The sequence below is a fragment of the Coffea arabica genome, chromosome 9e (genome assembly GCF_036785885.1).
Source record: "Coffea arabica cultivar ET-39 chromosome 9e, Coffea Arabica ET-39 HiFi, whole genome shotgun sequence".
In the NCBI taxonomy this organism is placed as follows: domain Eukaryota; kingdom Viridiplantae; phylum Streptophyta; class Magnoliopsida; order Gentianales; family Rubiaceae; genus Coffea; species Coffea arabica.
Window position 1 is genome coordinate 17,932,752 of NC_092327.1, and position 27,072 is coordinate 17,959,823.

General features: G+C 36.9%; 1 protein-coding gene across 1 annotated transcript; it reads right to left on the reverse strand.

The window, feature by feature from the left end:
* Window positions 1-429: 429 nt before the first annotated feature.
* Window positions 430-4,450, reverse strand: LOC113710471 (protein YLS7). Its single transcript, XM_027233501.2, has 3 exons — window positions 3,525-4,450; window positions 2,570-2,853; window positions 430-1,432 (listed from the first exon to the last, which is right to left on the reverse strand). Exons 1-3 carry the CDS (start codon window positions 3,961-3,963, stop codon window positions 623-625), a joined length of 1,533 nt encoding a protein of 510 aa, XP_027089302.1. The 5' UTR covers window positions 3,964-4,450; the 3' UTR covers window positions 430-622.
* Window positions 4,451-27,072: the final 22,622 nt, after the last annotated feature.

Genomic DNA, 27,072 nt, shown 5'->3' on the forward strand with positions numbered 1-27,072 from the left:
GGATAAATATAGAAAGTCAAACATTATTCTTTTTGTTTTTAGGATGCGAAGCAATTAAAGAATCAACTGATTTACACAATACTTGAGTGCTTATAACATTTACCACTTCATAACTTGAAAAGATGTAATTTCTCAATTATGAGCCATGGAAACTCTATGGGCACTGAGAAGCCCCTCCTTCAGGCCAACAGCCAACCCCTTGCCCCAAAGAAATACATGACTAATTATTTAAAAAAAAAGAAAAAAGGAAAAAGGGAACAGCAATAACAAAAAAGGAATCCTTTGTAAATGAAGTATTTTACTCACAAGTTCCTTTCAGATGGCAAAGTCAGTAAACTTTATAAAGAAGATGCTTTTAAGACGTATTAATCATAGTTGCACTTACAGAAAAGTAATAATTTATGAAAATAGGTGTCTATGACAGCAGCATTTTCCTATAACAAAAAGACAGTTCATAATCTTCTAACTAGTGCCTATTACAATAAGATCAATGAAAAATCAAAATCTGGAATGAAGCCTACAAAGCTCTGATACCCAACATGACCTACAAATTTTTTCATAAGAAAGTACAATCTCTGTTAGCAAGCAATGGCATGCTCCTAAAAGAAATATGAGAAATTTATCATGAAGGATTACTTTTTTTGGCCACAAATTCTCTTCTTATGATTTCAAATACCAGTTCATTCCATGTGTCAACTGGGCCAGGCATGCACCAATGCAAGCAATCCTGTGGTGGAGGCCTGCCATCTGGTCCTCGTTTTGTGATTTTATTTGGGTCAGGGCTCCGATAAGGACCTGGATGCCCATCATGACGGTAGCTAAAGGCTTTCGTAATGTCCATCAATATTGCTTTTGATTTGTTTGTCTGCTTTTTGATTGCCTTGTTAAATCCTGCCACCTGTTTCTCATGCATTATATTGGTAAAGCCATTTTCTACTAAATCTTTGTCCACAGCTGGTTTTTCCTTCCCTGTGCATGAGCCTCCAGTATTCCAGGCTCCACCTTCATAATGATCAGGTGAAAAGGAACGCAAGATTGTTAAACCAGTATAATTTGGATGCTTAAGCATTGCAGTTAGGATAGTCTCAACAGAGATTCCAAAAGCATCAACATTGTTGACCTTCATTTGTCTAGACTTGTCTGGCCACCACAATTGTCCACCAACAATCTCGTTGTTCAAGATATAGACAGACTTCTTGGCAAACCAATGCCCAGAAGAAAGAACAATTACATCAAAGTTTGGAACAAATTCCATAAATCGTTCATCTGGTAAGTCAAGGTGGAGCTTATCGACACCAGTGGGAGCAAAATCAAATGGCTCAGGTGTTTGGTGCACAAGCCAGGAAGACCATATTCGGACAATCATTGTGGATGTTGATCTGAAATAATAACGTTGCATTTTCTTATTCCCACGGTTTTTGGGGACTTCAACCTGATAAGTATCCCAAATTACAAAGAAATAAATAGGCTGCAGCACATGACATTATACATCCAAGAAAAATAGACATAACGACTCTTGCTTATAATCTACTTTGAAGCAATACCCAAAACTGCGGCACATCTCTACCAAGGGCTTGCACCTATTTAGTGTGAATAATTGTTCTGTCAACAGAACTAGTTCACTGCTGTCTAAATAGCAAAAATTACGACCACACCTACCAGTACATATGGCATCACATGGACAGTTCCACACAAGTTAAATGCTTGCTTTGTAGCTCAAAAACAGTAGTAAAAAAGACATCATTTATGAAAGTAGAAAAAGGGTGCCAGCATTTTTTGAACAGCATAGATGGTATTAACTCTATAGCAAACGTGTGAAATAATCTACGATCTTCCTTTCCCTTCTCAAATTTTCTGTGATAGATATATACACTATCTTATGGTGTCAACATAACTCCTGCACTTTTCACAGATTTTGTAATGTAAAGTTATTTTTCTATATCGTGCAGAATCATTTGAATTAGATTGTACATTGATAGCACCGGGAGTAATTCTACCCATCTTGTATTAGTAACTAAACATAAAAGGAATACACGTGCATTGAAACTTAATATTAAGCTTTACAGCCATGCATGTATTTTCATTAAGAGTTACATTTCCCGTAAAGTTTCATTTAATCACAAATGACAACCCTTCTTTTGTCAATAGAATCTATTATAGGAATTCATAACAAATTATGTGCTGTAACCAATCAACCAGAATTAGTACAAAACTTCTCGACAAGTTTTATGGTAAAACAAAAGAAAGCAAGAAACATAACAAGCGCTATGCAGCAACATATCCTGAATCACTAATCACAGGTAAGGGTATTTCCAAAATATGATAAGTTTTCAGCAGAAATTGTGGAGGAAAGACACAAAAGTGCAGGATTCTGTAAAAGTACAAAACACATAAAAGAAAGCTTTCATAATCAAGAAAGATATATAAATTTACGCAAAAGAAATTATGTAAACTGAAATAATAAAATCATCGTATTTTTGTTTGAAAAATAAAAGTTATTAGAATCCTCTCACTGTTCTGAACAAGAGAATATACTGCTAGTTCTTCAAAAGAAAGCTGCGGTATTTACCTGCCAGAGAATACACAAAAGGGATTCCATTTGATTGCGAGCCACAGAATCACCAACAAAAGCTAATGTCTTTCCACTCATCAATTCCAAAAACTTCATTGCATCAAATTGAGGGAGGTTGCATTGAGCAGGTTTCCATCGCCAGTTCTCATACTCTTTATCAGGCCTTCCATTTCCTTGACAATTCTGCATCTGTGTCAGGACAGGGCAAGAGCTATTTGTATACAATGGTCCAGCTGAATCATAGACCCATTTTCCAGCATAGAGATCACAATCTGTGTTAACTGTGGCACAAAGTTTCATCAAGTTTGAGCTAACAAAATATAGTAAAAATACCATATACTCTATCCTTGATATGTATTTGGTTTACCACAAGACTATAAAAGGTAGAATACAAGTAGTTGAGGAACACCATGGCATAAATCTTTGCACAACAAGGTAACCCAAGGTAAAAACAGGAGGTATTCCAACCATTTATAAGCAGCTGTTTGCACCAGATGACCTCTCAACAGCAATACTAACAAATTTCTGCTCATTTTGCAACCAAAAGGTGCTTTCAACCTGTTATAGCTGTATAATTTAGGCCAATAACCATAACTGTTTTATCTCAGATGTAACAACAATTTCACCATTTTACAATAACTCAATTCATCAATTACACGATGTGCCCTGGGCCTTTCTTAACATATTCTGAGTCCTACCATCGATCTAACCCTCATGCGCAGTTGACTCTAATAGTTCACACAGCAGGAAATGCAAATTTAATGTCCCTTAACTGATGCTGTAATAGAACCAGAAGTCAAGACAGTCCTGGATTTGCAGATGAAAAAGCAAGGCCAATTCACAATCTAATCTACACGAAAGCGTGATATTTTGTTCCCCAGCAGTATAGGAATCACGAAAACAAAGGGATTTACTAACAACTAAAGCAGAAAAATAAAACTAAAAATTGTACCTGAATCAGTTAAATTAGCCCCGTTAGTGTTGTTTTTCTGCACATTGGTGCTCACCTTTTCAGCATTATTAGTAACATTAACAACTTTCTCTTGACCTCTCATATTTCTTGAATCCCCAGGCTTCATTTCACCAACTTGACTTTCCACTACAGCATCTCCAGAATCCGAGTTATTCCTTATCGTTAAATTACTACGAAAGGCTTCAAAAGCATCTCTATTTCCACTGCCATCTCCACTAGACAAAAGATCATCTTTTTCTGTATGATCCACCACACCATAGAAATAGCTGCTAAAAGTGGACCCAATTGGCCCTGAGATTAAAAGGGATGAAGCAATAAGCAAGAAAACAGCTAAGCCGCCGGCTGAAGCTACAATTGATACAAGAGTTCTTGGATAGGCCATTGCTCGAATTTCTTTAAACGAACTTGAACTCATCATAACCCTTTCCTTGATTTAATCAAAAAAAGGGTTTCTTGTTGCAAAATTCTGGATTCTCAGACAATTTGCATAGCTACGATTTATCCATTAATTTTTAAATCTAAAGATGAACATTCAGATGAATTTCATATTGGACCTTTTACCCAATTTAGAAGATATATCCAAATAGTTGAAGAAAAGGAAAGAAACAGATGAGGAAATCTTTAGAGTTTTCATAAAAATGAAAGCAAAAGACAATGGATTCGGCTGAAATCAAGATTAAGAAATATGTTAGAAAAATGAATCAGGTGATTGAGACTGTGGTAAAGATTAGATTTTCAGACAAAGATTGAGTGATATGTCAGGTTAATGGATCAGGTGATTCGGATAACAATAAAAATTAAATCAAGGAGGTTACGGATTTGTTGTTTTGAAGGAAAAGAAGCTTATCAATAAACGGTTAGAATTTTCTCAAAACAATGTAAAATAAAGGGAAATTTGCTTCTTTAGTTCAACTCTTTTAGTAAATTAGCATTATCAAAAAAAAAAAAAACTCTTTTAGTTAATTAGCCAATATATTCCCCATTTTTTTTCTTTGATTTATTTCCCATGTGTTAGTCCATTTAGTCATTCTAGCCAAAATCTAGCTAACTAGAATATTTTTTGAAACTAGCAACAATTTCGGGCCCGTTTGGAAGGTGGGTTTTTTGAGTGTTTGTACAAAACTTTACTTTAGATCACGGTAGAAGTTGTAGAAAAACTTTTGTAAGATAAAAAAAACTTTTTTTCCTTTTCATTTTCTTTCTTTCTTTTTCTATTTTCTTTTTTTTATTTCTTTTCCTTCCTTCCTTCCTGCTTCTTCTCCCTTCCCCCTTCCCTCTCCTAAAACTACCAATGAAGCAGCAACTTTCTTTCTTTTTTCTTTTTTTTTTTGCATTTTTTCTCTCCCCCTCTCCCTTCCCCGCCACCCCTCTTCTCCCTCTCCCTCTTCCCCTCTCCTCCCCTCTGCCCTTCCCCCTCCCCCTCCCTCGTCCGCCGCTGCTTCACCTGCAGGCAGATGAAGCAGCAAGCCAAACTTTTTTTTTTTTCCAATTTTCCCTCTCCCTCTCCTGCCCTCTCCTCTCCTTCTCTTGCCGGACAAAGCAGCAACATACACTTTTTTTTTTTGCAATTTCCCTCTCCCTCTCTCTTGGGAAAGAGAGGTTGTGGCCGGCGATGGAGGTGGTGGCCGGCGACGGAGGTAATATTTTGGAGGAGTAAGATGATATATCTACGAAGGAAAGAGATCGTGTTGTCGGAGGGCTATGTTACAAAATTCTCAGGAGCAGCGGGACTGTAACTCCGGTTCCGACCTAGGACGCAACCCAAACTTCACGGGCTTGCTAGGCAAAATATGGCTTCCTTCACTTTCAGTGATCCATGAAGTGCTTCTGGATTTAGAGCTTTGGACTTTGCTCCCAACAGCATGCTCATTTGTGCTGTGCTCGTAGGAAAAAGATGTTGATGTTGTCTTTAGCAGCTTGCTGGGATATGGACAATGCAGGGGTGGGGGAGGAAGAAGAAGAAAAGGGGAAGGGAATTTTTTTTGTGCAGGTATTTTGAAATGTGTAGATAAAAAACTTTGAGAAGTTTTTTAGGTTACTGTATCTAAAGTTGGTAAAAAACTAGTATAATACAAACTTGAGTAAAAACTTGGGTTCCAAACAGGCCCTTCATTTGGCTAGACTTTGGCTAGAAGGGCGAAATTGGCTAGATATAAAAATTAATAAATTAAATTTATTTCAAAGACTATATTAGTTTTAATTAAAAAAGCTATATTAGGAACATCATATTAATACTAACACACACAACAAATGCTTTCGTTGTTTGCCTATGGTGGTACGGTATTTTCAAATTAAAATAAATTTTAAAGTCACCATGAATCATAAATTTTAGTTGAAAACCTATTACACTATCATGCTATCAAATATCATACGAATGACTTAAAGACTAAGGCCCTGTTTGATAATTCAGTTCACCACTTAAATTTAATAAATTCAAATCTTAATATATTCTGACCGTTTGATAACTAAAAATTGAACATCTGAATTAATTAAGTGACACTGAATTTTCTAGGCAAAACTTACTCTCAAAATTAAGTAATAAACTATTCATTTATCACTGAATGTGATATGCACTCGAATAAATTAGATTTAATATTTAACAATTCAATAACTTAATGGATTCAGACTTCATATTTCAGATTTCAGACTTCACTTTTATCAAATGCACGCTTAGATGAGCAGCAAGTGCCTTTTTATCATCTCATGAGAAAATTCTCTCTCGAGGGTTCTTCTCTATAAGTCTATCCTTGCTGTTGCTATGACGACCCCACCTTCGTCTAAGGCGTACCCCAGGGTTTAGCTGACCGCCTGCCCAACTCTTGTCAGGACTCACTCACTCACATCAAGAAAATAGGGTGAAACCTCAAGAATAAAGGAAATAACGGTTCCCAAGTTTGAAACATACAAATATATTCATTTCTATCTCAAACATCCATACAATCCCAAATATATCAAAAGATATGAGTTCCATATATATTCAACCCTAATTGAGCGACTAGTGCGAGTACAATCGCAAAATTTCCTAAAACTAGACTATGCTAGCCTGTAGAAGTCTCATGCCTCGCTCGTATCCCCTGTAAGGAAAACAAATGGCGTGGAATGAGCTAAAAGCCTAGTGAGGTTCTCATACACATAATCAAGTAATTAAAACAAGAATATTAGTCATTTAAAAACAACCAATCAGGAAAACATTTACAACATAAAAGCAATAAGAACACACTCATTAAAAGGATACATGCTCACGTGGAGCCATTCGTTCATTCATTCGCCAACCATTTTCCTTATTCCTCCAATTATTAGAAAACATTTGCAAGTGAAAACTCCTCCAATGTTCTTGACATTCATTCATTGATTTCATTTCCCGCCACTAGCCAATTCACTGGCCAGTCTCCACCAATTTTCGTGGTCATACTCGAGTATACCAAACATTATCCCAGGGTCACCAGTCGCCCGACCGAGTCCGCTTCTGGCTCGAGTCGACTGGCAACGAAGGGCAAGGGTCCAGTTCAGCCAAAAGGCTTACATTCATGCACAAGTAGCATTTAATCATTGAAAATTTCATGTTCATTTAGGTCGAGTACGATAAAGTACACACTCGCCGAGCAAAAATTCATTTTAGCAATCATTGAAAACATTTAACATTTAATCAAACATTCACAACAATCCACATAGTCATTTGAAGCATAACCTACAAGAACACTCACCAAAGATCTAGTGTTTTTAAAAAATCACGTTCAGGTCCAACTCCTCGGTTGGAGTCCAAATCTGTGATAAAATATCATTTAAGAATGTAAAACTCTCTAAAGTTCGAAACATAGGAGTTTCGCTTCAAGAAAATCAAATAAATGAAACTTGTTTAAGTGGTGGTCATATGACTTATCAAACCCTAGAAAACTCATGCTCGCTCTTTTAGTTTAGATAGAGAAGTAATTTATATTCTTGAAGTAACACTTAGTATAAAAACTCGAGAAAATCGTCTTTTTAAATGTCGCTACTTTTACTTGTTAAAGGGTACGAGTTTCGGCAAACTTTTCAACTTATGTACCTCTTACTAAAGAATAATCAAATATCATAAACAAGCGAAATTCGCTTCAACCTCGAGTTGTCGCTCAAGTCTCAAGTTCATTTGTCTAACCCTAGAGCGAAAATTTGGGCAGCATGCCCTTTGTATTTAGCTATTTTCTAGCCATTTATGGCTTCATTTTTTTCCCTCAACTCAGCCCAATTCAATACATAAATAAGCTTAACATAATATCTCTTCAACTCGGCTCAATGTCATCCAAAAATAAGTCAATTCGAGCACTGCAACCATCCAAATCAAAGCTAGAAGCTAGAAGCTAGTTTTAAAGACAAATAGCTAAGCAGTAGGTTTGACATCTCTCGGCGTTTTAGTCACAACTGAAGCTACGCTTATCAGATTAGAGTAAATTTTATGGCGTTTCGAAGCTGAGACAGAGACCTACATTTCCTATGAAAACATCGACACCCAGTTCATGCATTTTCAAGGTCAAAATATGAAATCTCAGAGAAAACCAAAAGCAGCCTGTGAAATAGGGCTTTTGGCAGTCAGGGGTATTTTAGTCATTTCACATGTTACAGTGCTTTGATTGAGCTGAAATTTTACAGGTAGATTGATAACTCCATTCCCTACAACTTTCATGTTTTGAACAAAGCCTGATTCGGCCTTTATTATGGACGAATATACAGTGCAGAAACAGGGCAGAATCCACTACAATTGCTGGAAACTCACTTCTACTCTACAACTTCATGATATCTTCCATAAAACTTCCATATTCAAGTCATCTATCCAATAAAATACAACATAAGAAAGGGAAAAAGAGTTTCTTAGCTTAATACCTCAAGACCCCAAGAGAAGTTGCAAGACAAGAACATTCTTCCTCAAGTGACTCCACCAAAAGCTTCCCTCCAAGCCTAGCTTAAGATTAATTGGTGTAGATTTGGGTTGGTGTTTGAATCCCTCATGGATTGAGCATGAAATCAAGGCTAGGAAAATGGAAGTTTTTCTCTCTTTTCTAGTCTCTTAATTTCGGCCAAAATGAGGGAAAAATGATAGAATTTTGGTGAAATATTCAAGATAAATACTAGGGAGGTCTTTGGTCAAAGGTGGTGTTGTTTGCCAACACTTGGCATCCCCCAATTTTTTCTTTCTTTTCCTTTTCTTTAATCAATAATGGTGGCTGACTTAAGGGTTAATTTAGGGAGGATTAGATGAAATAAAAATAAGGAGATTAGGGTAAGAAAGTATTGGTCAAGTGGGGTACTCAATCGGAAGCAAAAAGGTGCACGTCGGTTCAAGCCTATTTTTCTTAACTCTCTTGTACTTGTATTTTTTTACTTATGGTTCACTAGCTTATTATTATCACTTCTAATCACACACTTTTTCTTATCTAAAACTCTCTCTTAAATACCACATTTAATACACACACCTCACCAAATGATCAGACGGCCAAAATACGCGAAAACCCTGATTTATGCTAACTATAAAACTAAAGGTACAACCCTTGATTCTATGATTTATTGTAACTATTGAGGGAGTAAATGAGTAGTAAAGATGTTATAAAGTAATCTAATCAAAATAAGAGGGAATTTTAAGAAAATATAAGCGCATTTTCCAGTGCTTGACAACTCAGTAAATATAACGCCCAAGTGCTTGCCAATCAGCGAAGTACAAGATACTTGACGCCCAAGTGCTTGCCCCCTGTAAGGAAAACAAAACTAGAAGGGTGAGCTTTCGCCCATTGACATTCCAAGAAAATCATGCAACAATGATATCATACTCATGCCACAAAATCATAATACACCACAATATAAAGCAAGTACACTTCAATTAAGAATTCACATATTCACTTAAAAGGATACAGCGCTCTCATGAGCTTGTTCAAGCAGCTTGATCAAGATCCAAGATTCCGTTGACGGTCAACAGTATTCTAAAATACTATCAAGTATTTCACCACTTCACGTCATTCTCCAACCACCATTCAACCCCTTTTTGAGCTCGCACATCAAGATCAAGAAAGGTAATACTCAAGTATACCGGTTCGAGTTCAAATTCAAGAGCTCAAATGCAAGTTCAAGTTCAATCCCAAGTGAGAAGACCCATGGTTCATCGATCTCATCGACTAAGCCTTTTCCGGCTCGACTCGACCAACTAGCCAATGGCGTTTGAGGCCTCAAGCACGCAATGGAGTCAATGGAATAACATCCCAAATGACTCTCAAGTCAAGCACAAGTAAAGAAATTCATATGATACAAATATCAGGAATCTATCCAAGAAGGGCCGAGTATGATAAGGTACACACTCGCCCAAACAATATCAATTCAAGTACAAGCATCTTAACCAAGACAGTAGGTCATTCAAGCTAGTAAACATGGCACTTAATCACTTCACAAGTACTTAGAACACTCACCACTTAAAGCAAAACATAAATGTCCGCTTCAGGTGCAACTTCGGCTTCACTTCCAAGCCCTAGAATCAAGTATACAGAGTGCATTAAGATCTACTACTCCAAGCCACAATATTTAAAGGAACTACTTCCAAACCAACTAAGTAATCTCACCCCAACTCGCATGATTTCTAGCTCAACTCAAGGGGAAACATTCATTTAGACATTAGGTTAATGATTTAAGCAAATGGTAGTGCAAAATTTTCTCATTTTCATCCACCAAATTAAGTTTAAAATTGTCCAAATCAAGTTTCCCCTAAGCTGGAAATTTCTTGCTTGAAACTTAAAACATGTAAAAGTGAGGTTTTCACCTCTTAAGACTTATGATTTCGCTCTCAAATCCATCACTTATACTAGGGTCAAAGTATATTCAAATGTCTAGGCATTAACAAAAAAATTTAACCACATAAAACCAAGAGTAAAACTAACAAAAAGCTCTCTCTCTATTGGTCAACTTGAGCATATTTCCAGCCATGAAAACAATGAAAGAAATGAAGTTTAAACAACTTAAAGTCCATGATTTTGGTTCAAATCCAACACACACTTATAGTTTAAAGTCTTATAGAGTTTTTTTGAGCAAAATTAAGTTTAAAATCATCATGAAAATTTAGAAATCAAGGCTGAAATTTTAGCCCTTAAGTTCGGCTAACAAGTAGAAATTTCTTTCCAATTTTTCCAACATCCCTCTAACTAATTTACCAAATCCAACCAAACATACCTAACAAATCAATAAAATTTCATCACCAACATAACATTAGATATATATAAAGCTACAATCTCAACAACAAAACCACCATAATCATATATATATATATCCAAACCCTAATTCAAATATCAAGTACAAGAATCATCAACTTAGGAAACTTCCAAGATTCAACACAAATCTTGTCTTTAATCCAACAATCAAACTTATTTTCAACATAAGGTAAAGAAAGAAGGTTAATCTAGCATTTTACCTCTTTTGCTTTCCAACCAAGATGAAATTCAACCCACCAAATCTTCTCCTTTCCAAGCTTAAGCCAAGGTTGATGGTAGACCCAAGATATCTCCTTCTTTTTCCTTCAAAATCTAAGCAAGATTGAAGCTTGATGGGATGAAGTTTTTTTTTTCCTTTTCTCCCTCAAAATCCCGTTTAACCCTACTCACTAACTCTCACATGTAAAAATTGAGAAAAGCATTAAGACAAAATTCATTGTCAAATCTGTGACGCCCCCACTTCTCCCGAGGGCGAACCCAAGGGTATCCGCGAGACGCCTGCCCAGCTCTCGCCAGGACTCGAGACAATCCCAATTCAAACCCAATCTAATACAAACAATGAAAGTCGAAATAAAGGTACGAAGTCATTTCCATACATAAATATCCAGTCTTACATCACCATTTCAAATTTACAATCACTTTCCCCAAAATATACAACATCCAAAAGTGTCTAGTCGATTACAATCAAAACACTAATACAAAAGTGCCTCAAGTCGGCATTTCTTTAACTCCTTCCAATTGGGTTCCTGTTAAGGAAAACAAACTAATGGAATGAGCCAATACTCAGTGAGGCCAAGAAACACACATGCAAACACATAATCCAAGTAGTAACAACAATTACATTTTAAGTAAAGCTATCAAGTTCGAATAATTCACACTTCAAATAGGAAAAATAAACAGAAACAATTCAAGGATACTGTAGCTCTCAGGAGCTAAATTCCACGTAGTCGTGTCCAAGTCTTGATCACATCTCATGTTGACACTCCGACAACCACATAAGTATCAAATCCGTAGATACACCACTTTTCTTCGAATTCCGTCACCGTTACACCCCCTTACCGGGCCCGCTCATCAAAGTTTTGATAATACTCGAGTATATCATGGCAATACTGCGCGAGTAATGCTGAGAAAGATCTCTCCAATAGATCATGCTCTACGAATATCTCACGGTTTGCTAAGCTTATCGACCAAGCCCATGCTGGCTCGATTTGCAAAGTTAACCAACGAGTTTGGGCGTCCCTCGAATACGAATACGAATACGAATGTGACTATAAGTCGATGAGCAACGCTCGAATCGACGATTCCAAATACGAATCACGAATACAAATCACATATACGAACCACAAATATGAATCACATCCACATTACTATGTATAAATCGAATATGAATTCACATAGCAAAATACGAATATAATTTTGTTCGAAAGAGAACGAGTGCGGTAAAGTACACACTCGTCTCAAAATCTCAAATTCACATAACAGATAAGAAACAGTTAACCACTTAGCAACAAATTCATGCACTTGACACTCACCAATCAAAATAAGAGAGTGAGTGCGTAAACAAGCCTTTAGGTGTTCCCCTCGAGATCCTCGTGAAGGTCTCCTTAAGCACCTGAGCAAACAATAGTTATCTATTACACACTATCACTTGAAAATCCTTTCTTATCAAGAGAGGGATTGTACACTTGTACAATCTAGAAAATACCATGGAATGGGGCTTTACTTGCTCAAAATTCAAGATTCAAAAGCAGTGTTTATTAACACAAGGAAAAACTGATTTCCTTTATGAAGACAAGTCCAAAATGGTCAATTAGTATCAAAGGATAAGGAAGAGTTTCAAAAACTCAATTCCTGTCAAGTTTGAAAATTTCTGATTTGAGGTTCAATTTTTGAAAAATCGTATCTCACTCTTCGTATGTCCAAAATTGGAAAACTTGATACCGTTAGAAACTACTTCCAAAGCACTAAAAGTTCCTAGAAGACACTTTTCCAAGATTCCAAATGGATAACATTCAAAATTCTGCTTAAAGTTGCTGTTTTGGACCATTGAGACAGTTTTGAGGTTGGTTTTTGGCCAACTTTGGAAATTCGGCAAAATTTACACAATGCGAACTAGCCTCTCAGATTTGAAACTCAATTAGAGTTGCAATCAAAGTTTAAAAAAAAAACAAGCAGAACAAGAATTGGAATTTTGAACACCAAGATATGGTAGTTCAAAGTTGCTGCAAAAGTGAAATTGTTAAGCAAATTCCAGGTTTAAATCACGTACTTCGGGACTTTGTTTGAGCTTCGAAATGGATGCGGAATGGCACCAAATTTGGTATGATTATACTTCCATATAAGGGCTATTCCTCTGTCAAATTTCATAGAAAAATACGTACGGAAAGTCTGTTAACAAAATCATTAAAGCTCCAAGAACTTCCAAGACAAAACTGCCTTGGGGTTCCATTTTCCATTTTCAAAATGTTTGGCCAACAAAATGTCTCAAACACGGTCCATTTGTGTAGAAAATATCTAAGAAACATCCAAGATACATTTGGTAGGTGACTAACACCAAGAAGTTCGAAACAACAAGTCCCAATCAAGATTTAGACATTTACTAGCCAAAAAGAGGGTTTCAAATCATTGAGTCAGTTTTGGATTTCGGGCACAACTCACTCAATTCAACTTGGAATTGAGTGTGTTCAGTGGCGTTAAAAACTAGATTCATAAAGCTACAATTTTTTAGAAGAAACCATTTTCAAAATCTGTCCACAGCTAGCTCATATTTGAGCATTAATTCGCTGCTCAACAGGATAGTCATGTTCAAATGATTGGTATGGACTACTCAGGTGGAATCAGAACATGCATTTTATACTGTTGGAAAACTGGGAATGTTTAGTTTCCAGTGCTGCAAACAACACTTGATTTAGACATCGGAGCAAAAAGTTATAGTTGTTTGAAAAACACTGCCAGAGCAGTTTCAGGAAAAATTCCAGTTTTACTGGACTTTCGAAAACTCAACATCTACCCATCCAAATTACGAAATTTTTTATGAAACTTTCTACCAACCCACACAACATGTATACATCATAAACAAGTCATTAGAACCACAAAAATTTGCTCTAAGGGCCACGGCATGTACAGGGGCAGAAATGGAAAAATTCCCTCATCACTTCCTTTGAGTTTTCCTTCAACAATACAACCTATTTCCACTAGATTAAACACTAATCCAACATTAATAACATCAAAACACAATAAATCAGTCCATCAAGCCATAAGATTATATAAGCTTATAAGTGCAAGATAAATCAGTCCACACACCAACTTTCCAACATAAATAAAGCTACCTACATGATTATATAAGCTTATAAGTGCAAGATAGTCTTCATAAACTAAGATTCTTGTAGTTGATCGTGGTTTACCTCTCTTGATGAACAAAACAGAAATTTTCAGCCTCTTGAAGCTCAACAAAACCGTGGAAAGCAAGCTCTCTTCCTAGCTTGAGGTGGTCTCCAAGTGATTTACAAGTTGTAGCAAAAATTTGGGGTGATTTAGGTGAGGATTTTGTGAAGAAATGGTGAAGAATTTTGGAGAGCTTTGAGTTGTTTTCCTTCCCTTGGTGGCCGGCTGGAATGAGAGCAAGAGAGAGAGTGTTTTGATTAAAATGAAGCTTCCAAGAGAAGCTAAAATGTGTGGCTCAAAATTGTGCAAAAGTGAACTCTCTCCCGGCGCGCACGCGCGTTTTTCATGCTCGATTCCTCTCGAGTTTATTTCACTAGTGTACTAAACCCCTAATGCACTTTCATTCATACTATTATTATTCACTCTTAATAGTCCCAAAATAAAGGTCTTAAGCTCCTCAATTAAATCGCGCGCGTAAAAACGCATACTTCCAATTTGTGCGCGATAAAGCGAAACTTTCAAGAAATTCTTATAATGATAGTATCACTAACTAATAATTGAACATTTAAACACAAAAATACCTATTTCAAGACTAATGTACAAGTCTCCAATTTTTCAAGCTCATTGTACTCTCAAATCGGCTATAGTCTCCAAACGCGTATTCACTATTCTCACTTACCGAGCTTTCAAAAATTAAATTTTGAAACGAGTCATTTTAAAAATATAAGTAAGTCATAGTTCCATGTAATTGGGTCTAAAAGATTGAAATAAAATATTCGAAGAAAACGGGCAATTAAATATTTAAATAAACTAGTAATAGGAGTTTAAAATAGATAAATTTGCGAGTCCTCACAAAATCAATAAATACCTCAATGAAGAAAATGCAATGTGATTATACTAGGTAAATCGACAATTTTTTTTTTCTAGGTCACCACACTCTCTCCCCTTTAAAAGAATTTCGTTCTCGAAATTCTCACCTTGTCTTGCAAATAGTTCAGGATATATATATATATTTTTGCATTTCTTTCTCTACTTCCCAAGTTGCTTCTTTCAGCTCGTGATTCTTCCAAAGAACTTTAACCAAGAAAATTTGCTTGTTTCTTAGCATTTTCACCTTTCGATGTAGAAGTTGTACGGGTCGTTTCTCGTAGGTTAAGGTCTCATCAATTTCAATATCTTTTGACTGGAGCACATGAGTTGGATTTGGGTGGTACTTCTTTAGCAATGAGACATTAAACACATCATGAATTCTGGACAAACTCACGGGTAACTCCAACTGATAAACAACTTTTTCCACTCGTTGGAGAATTTTAAAGGATCCCACATATCTTGGTTTTAGCTTCTTGGCCTTACTGGCCATGACACTTCTTAGTGGTGTGATTTTAAGGAACACTATCTCTAACTTCAAATTCCAGATCTTTCCTCCAACTATCCGCATAACTTTTCTGTCTGCTTTGGGCCATTTGAATTTTTTGGCGTATTAACTTCACCTTCTCATAAGGTTCCTCAACCCATGGTACCGTTGAAGGATCTAAAACTTTTCTTTCTCCTACTTCATCCCAATAAATCGGTGATCGGCACTTCCTTCCATAGAGAGCTTCATACGGAGCCATTTGAATGGATGAATGATAGCTATTGTTATATGCAAACTCAACCAAGGTCAAATATTGACCCTAATTTCTACCAAAATCCATAATACATGCCCTTAGCATATCCTCAAGGGTTTGGATAGTTCTTTCAGATTATCCGTTCGTCTGGGAATAATAAGTCGTGATAAAGTTTAGTTTGGTCCGTAAAGTTTCTTGCAATTTTTGCCAAAATCAGGATACGAACCGAGAATCTCTATCAGAGACTATACCCACCGGTACTCCATGTAATCTCATAATTTCATCCAAATATAGTGTAACAAGTTTTTCCAAGAAATACTTCATATTATCGAGCAAGAAATGGGCCGATTTAGTCGAACTATCCACAATAATCCATATTGCATCATGCCCTTTTTGTGTCCGTGATAATCCTGATACAAAATCCATAGTGATATGTTCCCACTTCCATTCTGGTATCTCTAAGAGTTGCAACAATTTGGATGGTTTCTGGTATTCGGCTTTTACTTGTTTACAGGTAAGACAAGTTTGGACGAACTGTGCAATTTCTCTTTTCATGTTGTCCCACCAATACAGCTCTTTTAACTCTTGATACATTTTACTACTTCCAGAATGTACAGTATACTTGGAACGATGAGTCTCTTTCAAAATTTCCTTTTTCCATTCTGCATCTTTTGGTATAACTAGCCTATTTTGGAACTTTAGAATCCCATCGGGTCCCACTTTAAAATCTGGTAACTCTCCATTTTGTACTTTTTTCAACCACTTTTGTACCATAAGTTCTTTCGCTTGCGCTTCCTTAATCCGATCTAGTAAAGTAGATCTCACCGTAATATTTTCAAAAATTACTTTCTGTCTTTCAAGGCGAGAGTTCCAATCACTGACTTTCTCCAATAAATTCCATTTCTTAACCATTAAACTGGCCACTTGAGTTTTTCGACTTAAAGCATCTGCCACCACATTGGCTTTTCCAAGATAGTAATTAATAGTACATTCGTAACCCTCCAAAAATTCTATCCACCGACGTTGCCTCAAATTCAATTTCTTTCTAAAAAAAGAGATACTTAAGACTTTTTTGGTTTGTATATATCTAAAAAATTACCCTATACAAATAATGTTGCCATTTCTTCAAAGCAAAAACTACAGCAGCTAATTCTAAACCATGAGTTGGATAGTTCTGCTCATGGGATTTCAACTTTCTAAAGACATAAGCAATCACGTTCCTGTTTTATATCAATATACACCCTAATCCTTCTCTTGAGGCATCTGTATACACTGTGAAACCCTCATTCTCATTTGGCAAAGTTAAGACTGGTGCAGTGGTCAATCGGCTCTTTAGCTCTTGAAAACTAGTTTCACACTTCGCATCCCAAACAAACTTACCAAGCTTCTTAGTCAACTCGGTTAAGGGCCCTGCAATTCTAGAGAAATTCTGGATGAATCGACGGTAATATTCTGTTAAGCCAAAGAAACTACGAATTTCGGTAGGGTTCTTTGGTTGCTTCCATTTAGCAACAGCTTTTACTTTAGATGGATCTACAGTGATTCCATCCTTTGAAATTATATGTCCTAGAAACGATACCTTTTTCAACTAAAACTCACATTTATTGAAGTTGACATGCAACTGATGTTCGCTTAGGATTTATAAAACTATTCTTAAATGTTGTTCATGTTCCTCATGAGTTTTAGAATAAACCAGAATATCATCAATGAACACTACGGCAGACTAGTCCAAATAGGGTTTAAAAATTCGGTGCATCAGATCCATGAAGGCGGTTGGGGCATTTGTCAGTTCAAAAGGCATAACGACAAACTCAAAATGCCCATATCGCGAATTAAAAGCAGTGTTGGGCACATCTTCCTTCTTAATCTTTAATTGGTAGTATCCTTGCCTAAGATCCAATTTAGAAAATACCACGGCTCCTCGCAGCTGATCAAATAACTCATCAATATGCGATAAAGGGTATTTATTTTTAATTGTAACATTATTCAAGCCCCGATAATCTATACATAATCTCAAAGTCCCATCTTTCTTCTTAACAAATAGGACTGGAGCTCCCCACGAGGATTCACTTTCTTGAATAAATCTTCGTTCTAACAAATCTTGCAATTGCACTTTTAATTTCTTCAACTCGGCAGGTGCCATCTTATAGGGAGTTTTTGAAATATGCATTGTTCCGGGTACCAAATCAATTTTAAATTCCACCTCTCTCTTTGGTGGCAACGATACCAGCTCATCAAGAAAAAAGTCTGAAAATTCTCTTACTACTGACAATCTTTGATCTCTATCCTATCCCCTGGATTGTTGATGGCAAAAGTTAGGTACCCTTGGGCTCCTTGACTCAACAATTTTCTAATTGGAATGCCCGAAATAAGAGTAGATGAGGCTAATCTACCCCTCATATCTACTCTTAAAGTGGCTTCTCCAGGTATACAAAATTCAACCATCTTTGTCCTACAGTCTAATTGAGCATGATATCTATCTAATCAATCCATTCCTAGTATGACATCATACCCTTTGATACCTAAACTTACCAAATCTACCAATAATTTTCGCTCTCCAACACAAATCTGGCAATTCTTATAAATAGTGTTGGTAATTAGACATTGATCACCGGTAGGGGTTCTAACTTCCAGGTCATAGGGTAACTGATCGGGTTTAACATCAATTCCATACATGAAAGTAGGAGTCACAAATGAATAAGTTGAATCGGGATCTATTAGGATCTTAGCCAAGCAATGAAAAATAGGGATCATACCTTCAACAACTTCAAACGAATCCGGGGTTTGGTGTTGATCTATTGCATACACCCTGGCTGGCACTCTCGACCTGCTCCCTCCTACATTTGATTGCCTAGGGTTTTCCTTGTCTGATCGCTGAGTGTCACTCCTTTCTTGATGCAAATTCAGGCAATTGCTAATCTTGTACTCGATATTTTCGTAACGTAAACATTTTTGCCCCTTTCTCCAACACTTATCCTCAGTGTGGTTAGGCTTTCCACAAAATCCACAAGTTACATGAGAAACCGTTGCTTGCCCTCCTTGTGAGATAGTTCTTTGTTGTCCTTGCCCACTTTGGGCTCCTCTTGACTGGGCTCCTCATGGCTTCCCCAGAATTGTTGCTCCTTGTGACGATCCCACCTTCCCCTAAGGCGAATCAAAGGGTTCAGTGGACCGCCTATCCAGCTCTCGTCGGGACTCACTCACGTATCACTTCACGAGCAAGTAAAGATAGGCCAATCAAACTTAACACATATACAATCATTAACACAGATATAGAATCCTCAAGGTTAAGTGCAAAAGTTCAGGATCCAACTAACTACTAATACTATCACTATTACACAACAAAAGTTCTAGTCAAAAGTTTAGTCTTCCTCTAATCACCCGTCCTTGCTCTCAAACCTTGTAAGGAAAACAAATGTAACGGAATAGAGGGATGAGCTAAAGCTCAGTGAGGTTCCCATACATATAACCAAGCAATTGAAACAAGGATATTAGTCATTTAATAACAATCAATCGAGAAAACATTCACAATATAAAAGTAATGAGAACACACTCATTAAAAGGATATATGCTCACATGGAGCCATTCGTTCATTCATTCGCTAACCATTTTCCTTATCCCTCCAATATTAGAAAATATTTTGCAAGTGAAAACTCCTTCAGTGTTCTTGACATTCATTCATTGATTTTATTTCCCGCTACTAGCCAATTCACTGGCCAGTTCTCCACCAACCTTCGTGGTCATACTTGAGTATACCAAACATTATTCCAGGGTCACCAGTCGCCCGACCGAGTCCATTTCTGGCTCAAGTCAACTGGCAACGAAGGGCAAGGGCCCAATTTAGCCAAAAGCCTTACATTCATGTACAAGTAGCATTCAATTATTGAAAATTCACTTTGGCTTAGGTCGAGTGCGATAAAGTACACACTCGCCCATCGAAAATCCATTTAGCAATCATTGGAAAGCATTTAACATTCAAATAAGCACTCACAGATATTCACATAGTCACTTATTGCACAAACATGAAAGAAACACACACCCTAAATAAGTCACGTTTTATCAAAATTCAGTTCAGGGCCGGCACCTTGGCTACTCTCGAAATCTGCAGTCAAATATTGTCCACAAAGAGCCAATCATACACAAGTGCAAGTTGCATAACTTATATTTCCATATCAAAGGAAAAATGCATGAAAAGTATAGTAAGTCATATAGGCAAGGTGCACGCATAATTTGTAAAAGAAAATGATAAAAAACGGTTAAGTTCAAAGCCAATATGTGCAATTAAAAACCATGTTTTGAATACTTGTTTAGAATGTTAGAAATAAGGTTTAGAACACTTGAGAAGTACATGTTAAGTCGGACCCAGGAAACGGAAAACAAGAGAAAGGCAACTAGAAACAATGAAGATGACAGCTTTGCCATCCTTTGGTGTTTTGATCACAATTGAAGCTACACTTATCAGATTGAGGCAAATTTTATGGAGTTTCAAAGCTAAGACATAGACCTGCATTTCCTATGAAGACATCAACACCCAGTTCTCTCATTTTTAGGGTAAAAAATCGACGGTCAAAAGCACATGAAAAACAGGTCAGGAAAGTTCGAGTTTTGTGCAGTCAGGAGTGGTCTGGCCAAATCATAAGCTAAAATGATCCAATTGATCTGAAAGTTTTCAAGTTGAAAGTTAACTCAAATCCCTATAACTTTCATGTTTTGTCCAAAAGGTGATTCAGTCCATAAGTCAGTTAAATTTGAGCCTCAATTTGCTACTTCATCCAGTAAAAGACAGAACAGGTATGCAATTTCAGTCAACTTTGAAAAATCACAGATATTCATGGGAATTGAGGAAAAGGCTGAAATTTTCAAGGTTGATACTATTCTGACTCTAGTTTCAAATGCAATAAACAGAACTAAATTCTGACTTTTCTACAACAAGATATAGCAGATTTCTTAAGGCTGCCCAAGGTTTCCTGCGGACAAAATTTTCAACGGCACCTCCTTTGTGTTTACTACTTTTTCCAGCCAATTCAAGGCTTCATTCTTACCACAAAACAGCCTCAACTCAAGCATATAAATACCAAGTCAATAACTCACTAAATCAAGCATATAACCATCACCTACTCAAGCTATAAAATGAAACCCTAAGCTGAAATTTTCACCAATCTTCATAACTCTAGGTTATCTTCCATAAAACTTCCAATTTCAAGTCATCTTCCCAATAAATTGCAAGAATAGAAAGAGAAGGAAGTTCCTCAACTTCATACCTTCAAACCTCCAAGGAAAATACAAAAACAAGAGCTGTCCTTCCCAATTCAATCCACTACAAGCTTTCTTGCTCCCTTGATGCAACTTTCTACGGATTGATTTAGGGTTTTAGGTTGATTTCCCTCCAAATCAAGTATGATTCAAGATGATAAATTGATGGCTTTTCTCTCCTTTCCCTCTCTTGAAGTCGGCCACGAAGAAGAAGAAAGAAAGATGATGGATTTTTGGTTCAATTTTGTAAGATAAAGACTAAAATTAGTATTTGTCAAAGGTAGCTAGATCATCAACACTTGTCACCCTACCAATTTGTCTTTCTTTTCCTTTGGTAGCTGACTTAAGGGTTAATTTAGGGAGGATTAGGTAAAATAAAAACAAGAAAATTAGGGTAAGAAAGTATTGGTCAAGTGGGGTGTGACGACTTGAAAATTCACCTCTATTTTTCTTATAGTTCTATCTTATTTTGAATAAGTTAATTTATAATTTATTTTCTACTAATTTAGTCTCTCAATAGTGGTAATAAATCATAGAATCGAGAGTTTTACTTTGACTTTTATAGGTAGAGCAAATTAGGGTTTTTGTGCACTTTGGTCGTGTGATCACTTGGTGAGGTGTGTGTACTAAATTTGGTGGATAAGAGTGAGTATTAGATAAGAGGAAGTGTGTGATTAGAAGTGCTATTAATAAGTTAGTGAATCACAAGTTAAAACGCAAGTACGAGAGAGTTAAGGAAAATAGGCTTGAATCGACGTGCACCGTTTGCTACCGATTGAGTACCCCACTTGACCACTACTTTCTTGCCCTAATCTTCTTGGTTTTATTTCAGCTAATCAGCCCCTAATTAACCCTTAAAGCAGCCGAAATATTTGACCTAAAAACAAGAGGAAAAGAAACCAAAAACAAGAAAAAATTTGGTGGTGCCAAGTGTTGAACATCTATGCAACTTTTGACCAAGACTTCTTTGGTCTTTATCTTGGAATTTTGGACTAAAAATCTCTTCATTTCTTGCTTGTGTTGGACGAAATTTTGAGAGGAAAAACAAGAGAGAAAAGTTCATCTTCAACCCTAACTTTATGCTTGAATCTTGAGTTTCAATCCACAAGTTTGCAAAATACTCCATAAAAGTTGGTCACTAGGGAAGATAAGGGCTTGAGTGGAGAGATTTTTGGAGGAAAAGCACTAAACTTCCATCTTTCTTGAAGGTACAAGGTAGCTTTGGCAAGAAACTTTCCTCTACTTCATATATTTGCCAACTAGTGGTTTAGGGTTTTAATTTTGGTAGCTTCATGAGAAAATTTCATGGTTTAAAGTTGTGATGTGAAAATTTTCAGTTTTTATGGTAATTTTCTGCCCATATATGATGCTTAAGTGTTGGTCATGGTTTAGTAGCTTTGCCATGTGCTTTTTCCAGTTTTTATATGCTTCTTGGGGTTGATGATAGAAATTTCTAGTTTGTGATCATAAATTTTAACTTAGGGTTTCCAATTTCCAGCATTTGGTGGTGAATTTCAGTTCTGCCCTATTTTTGGAATCCACTTGGGCTATGAATTTCTCCATGTTTTAGACTAAATCAGCTTTTGGACAAAACATGAAAGTTGTAGGGAAGTGTTAGATTTCTACCCAAAAAATTTCAGCTCAATCGGAGCACTGTATCTTGTGAAATAACTAAAATACCCTTGACTGCTCAAATGTCCTATTTAACCAACAGCTTTCTGTTCTCTCTGAGATTTCAATTTTTGACCCTGAAAATGTGAGAACTGGGTATCAATGTCTTCATAGGAAATGTAGGTCTATGTCTTAGCTTCAAAATAAAATTTACCTCGATCCGATATACCTAGCTACAGTTATGACCAAAACACCGAAGGATGACCAATCTGCCACCTATAATTTCTTCTCTAAATTGGTTTCCAACTTTGATATCCATGGTGATAAGTTATTATTTGGTATGTTTGGTTAGTTTTGAGGCCTTGACTAGACGTATGTTGTTGGTTATCACTTGTGGTTGAATTGGAGGTTTGTTGGCTTGTGAATCCAAGTTGTACTTGGATGGGAAAAGTAAGAAAATAGGGGAAATGCTGCCCAAATTTCTATTACTGCTCTTATGAATATTAGTGAGATATAAGGTTTGATTTTGGGTTAGTTAGATCTTAAGTTACATATGTATCCGTGAATGCACTTCACTAGTAGTATATGAGTTGTTTTTAACCAAGATTTGGTATCAACTAAGATCCAAGTGTAAGTTTTATCTCGAAAACTTTGAATTACATTTACTCCCTTCAATTTGGGATTGGTTGTTCTTTCAACTACTAATTTCTCGAATTTTCTTCCGTTACGTTTGAATTTGAGAAATGACTAATGTTATTATTCACTTTAAAACTGTATTTTCATATTTGCACAAGTAATTTCTGGATTTTTGATGGTTCATCTAGATTTTGATTAGTTAAACCATAATACCTTCCTTTGACTGATCTAGGTTTCTTTGGTGATCCGGAGTACAACCGGAAGGAAACTTTTGACATATCTCTTGCTCATATTGGTGAGTGGTCCTTGCAGGTGTGTGTTTTAAATGACTACGTGAAATGTTGTCTGTCTGTTAAATGCTTTCCGATGATTGCTAAATGGATTTTCAATGGGCGAGTGTGTACTTTATCGCATTCGACCAAAGGAAAAGCGCATTTTCAATAATTGAATGCTACTTGTGCATCAGTCTTTTGGCTAAACTGGGCCCTTGCCCTTCGTTGCCAGTCGACTCGAGCCAGAAGCGGACTCGGTCGGGCGGTTGGTGACTCTGGAACAGTGTTTTGGTATACTCGAGTATTACCACGAAATCTGGTGGAGAACTGGCCAGTGGATTCAATGCAAGGATCTCAATGAATGCGTGACCAGAACACTGAAGGAGTTTTCACTTGCAAACATTTTCTAATATTGGAGGGATAAGGAAAATGGTTGGCGAATGAATGGCTCTAAGGGAGCATGTATCCTTTCACTTCTACTTGAATATTCCAAGTTTTTACATATGAACAACTTGCTACTTGGGTCTGCATGAAGTTTTGGAACCTCATTGGGCTTTTAGCTCATTCCTTTAGTTTGTTTTCCTTACAGGGGGGTACGAGCATAGGCGTGAAGCTAGAAAGGCTAGTTTTGTCTAGATTTTTAACGTTTGTAAATCTACTAGTGCAGTGCTTGATTAGGGTTAAAAGTGCAACTAGAACTTGACGCTCTTGTTATAGTTGGATATGTATGAATGGTTGAGATAGAAATGAATGTACATGTACATTCTAAGCTTGGGAACTGTTGTTTCCTTTTCTTTTGAAGTTGCAACTTATTTTCTTGACGTGAATAAGTGAGTCCTGGCCATAGGTGGGCAGGCGGTCCGCTAAATCCTGGGGTACGCCCTAGGGAGAGATGGGGTCGTCACATGGGGTACTCAATCGGAAGCAAACGCTGCACGTCGGTTCAAGCCGATTTTCCTTAACTCTCGCGTACTTGTGTTTTAACTTATGATTCACTAACTTATTAATAGCATTTCCAATCACACACTTCCTCCTATCTAAAACTCACTCTTAACCACCAAATTTAGTACACACATCTCACCAATTAATCACACTACACAATACGTAAAAACTCTATTTTACCCGAACTATAAAACTAAGGGTAAAACTATTAATTCCATTATTTAGTACAACTAATGAGGGAGTAAAGATATTATAAAGTAATTTATTCAAAATAAAAGGAAATTTTACGAAAATATGAAGAATTTTGCAAGTCCTCACACTCTCTCCCCCTTAAACGAATTTCGTTCTCGAAATTCTAAGCTTCATAAGATTTTGGAACGGGTTGTTGATCCAAAGAGTATACTCTAGCTGAAGCCCTGGATCTGTTTCCTCTTTCTTGGATTGGCCTAGAGGTAATCTGATCCCTTTGCTACACATTCAACCCTCTTTGTTGCTTCTTCGGACAATTGTGAAGTTGATGATCAGCACTTCCACATATCAAGCATTTCTTTCCTTTTACCCATCATGCATCCTCAGTATGATTTGTTTCCCCACAGTAACCACAAGCTAATCGAGGAGCTTCTATTGGATTCTTTAGAGAGATTTCCTCTTGTCGTTCTCTTCCTACCTGACTTTCTCTTGTCGAACTTCCCTCATATTGTCCTTGCATCCATGGTGGGTAAGGTGGGTAAGGTGGAAGATGGAAGGTTTACTCCTCAAGCTCACTACTCGCCGCACCTCTTTTTTGTGTTTGGAATTTTTTACTTGCGCCCTCGCAATTTCAACCCTTTGGGCTTTCTCAAGAACTTCTGTGAATGTAGTGATTTGAGCCGCCGCAAGAGCTTCCTGGATTTTCACATTTAATCCCTGTACAAACCGTCTTACTCTTCTTTACTCCATAGTTACTAATTCAGGGGCAAATTTAGATAACTTAGTGAATTGGGTTCATATTCTGACACACTCTTGGAGCTTGGAGCTTTGTGCATGTAATTCAAGGCCAATTTGGAGCATATAGTGCAATCGAAGGGCTTGATCAAGACAATATGAAACTTGTGAGTCTTCTTCAAGTGGTTGATGATACTGATCAAATGTCTTAAGAAATCTGTGAGCTTCTCAATAATTTAGGGTTTGCTAGAAATTATTCTTCGTTAGTTTTACTTTGTGTGAATTAGCTCATGTTGAACAAATAGAGTCTGAGTAGTGTACTTAGTACTTAGTCGTTTCTATTTGTGAGTATTAGGAGTTAAATGTCACAAAATCCTAGTGTTAGTAGGATTTAATAAGTTGGCCAGCTTGTATGGAACAATGTAACAGCCCCACCTCCCCCTAAGGCGAACCAAAGGGTTCGACGGACTGCCTACCCAGCTCTCGCCGGGACTCAGTCGTTCACCACTACAATCCTCAAATGAATTACAATATAAATCTCAAATATGGCATCAAATTCTCCAATAATTACATATCATAAGCGAAGCGGAAACAATTCCCAACTATACATAAAATGATTCCAAATCCAAACTGTACAACATAACGGCCATCCAATCACACGCACAAGTACTACAAGCCTTCCTTCGCTTTGAGCCCTGTGGAGGGGAATAAAACATTTTTGGGGTGAGCTAGAAGCTCAGCGAGTAACCAGAAAATCAGTAATCAAATCGGTTTAACAATATTTCTTTTCAATGATGTCATAAATCAAATGATAAGTCCAGAAACAATTACAACATTTACAAAACATTAAATATGGAGTATCAATAATTCAAGAAACATGTACAATGGAAAGCGATAGTAACATTCATGAAAAGATACGTTCGTTCTCCTGTCATTTCCCTTTTTTTTTTTCATTTGAAATTGCATCATTTTCCACCAATCTCCACCAACCTACAAAGGTAATACTCGAGTATACCAAACGTTCACCCAGGTCCCTAATCGCCCGACCGAGTCCGTTTCTGGCTCGAGACGACCGGTAACAAGGGGCAATGGCCAGTTCAGCCCAAAAGGCTTACATTCATGCGCAAGTAGCATTTAATCATTTATCATGAAAATTTCACATTGATTTAGGTCGAGTGCGATAAAATACACACTCGCCTAGAAAGCTCGTTTTGGAATCATTCAAAGCACGTAACACGTTAGCAATCAATAATACAAGTCATGAAGTCAAGGAAATATATCAAACAAGGAACACTTTCATATAAGCACGCATGATATGCAAGAAAACAGTTCAAAAGTAGCTTTGGAAACAGTTCAAAAGTAAATAATGTAAGAAACATTTCACAAGTACTTTGGAAATAGTTTAGGGTCACTCACCTCCACGGCTCCGAAACCATCCATCATGTATCATTGCCTTGCTCAAATCCAAGTCTTAAATCACAAACTCAATGCAAATAAATTCCTTCAAAAGTTCGGACAGCACTTCCCCTGAATTTGCTTACTTTTCCAGCCGTCACGGCTTCATTATTTCCTCATTCCAACCCAAAGGTACACACACAACAACAAGTTCATCCAATAGCCATTCAGCAAGCTCCAAGAAGTACGAAGACAAGTCAAGCTAGGGAAAAGTCCGGAAATG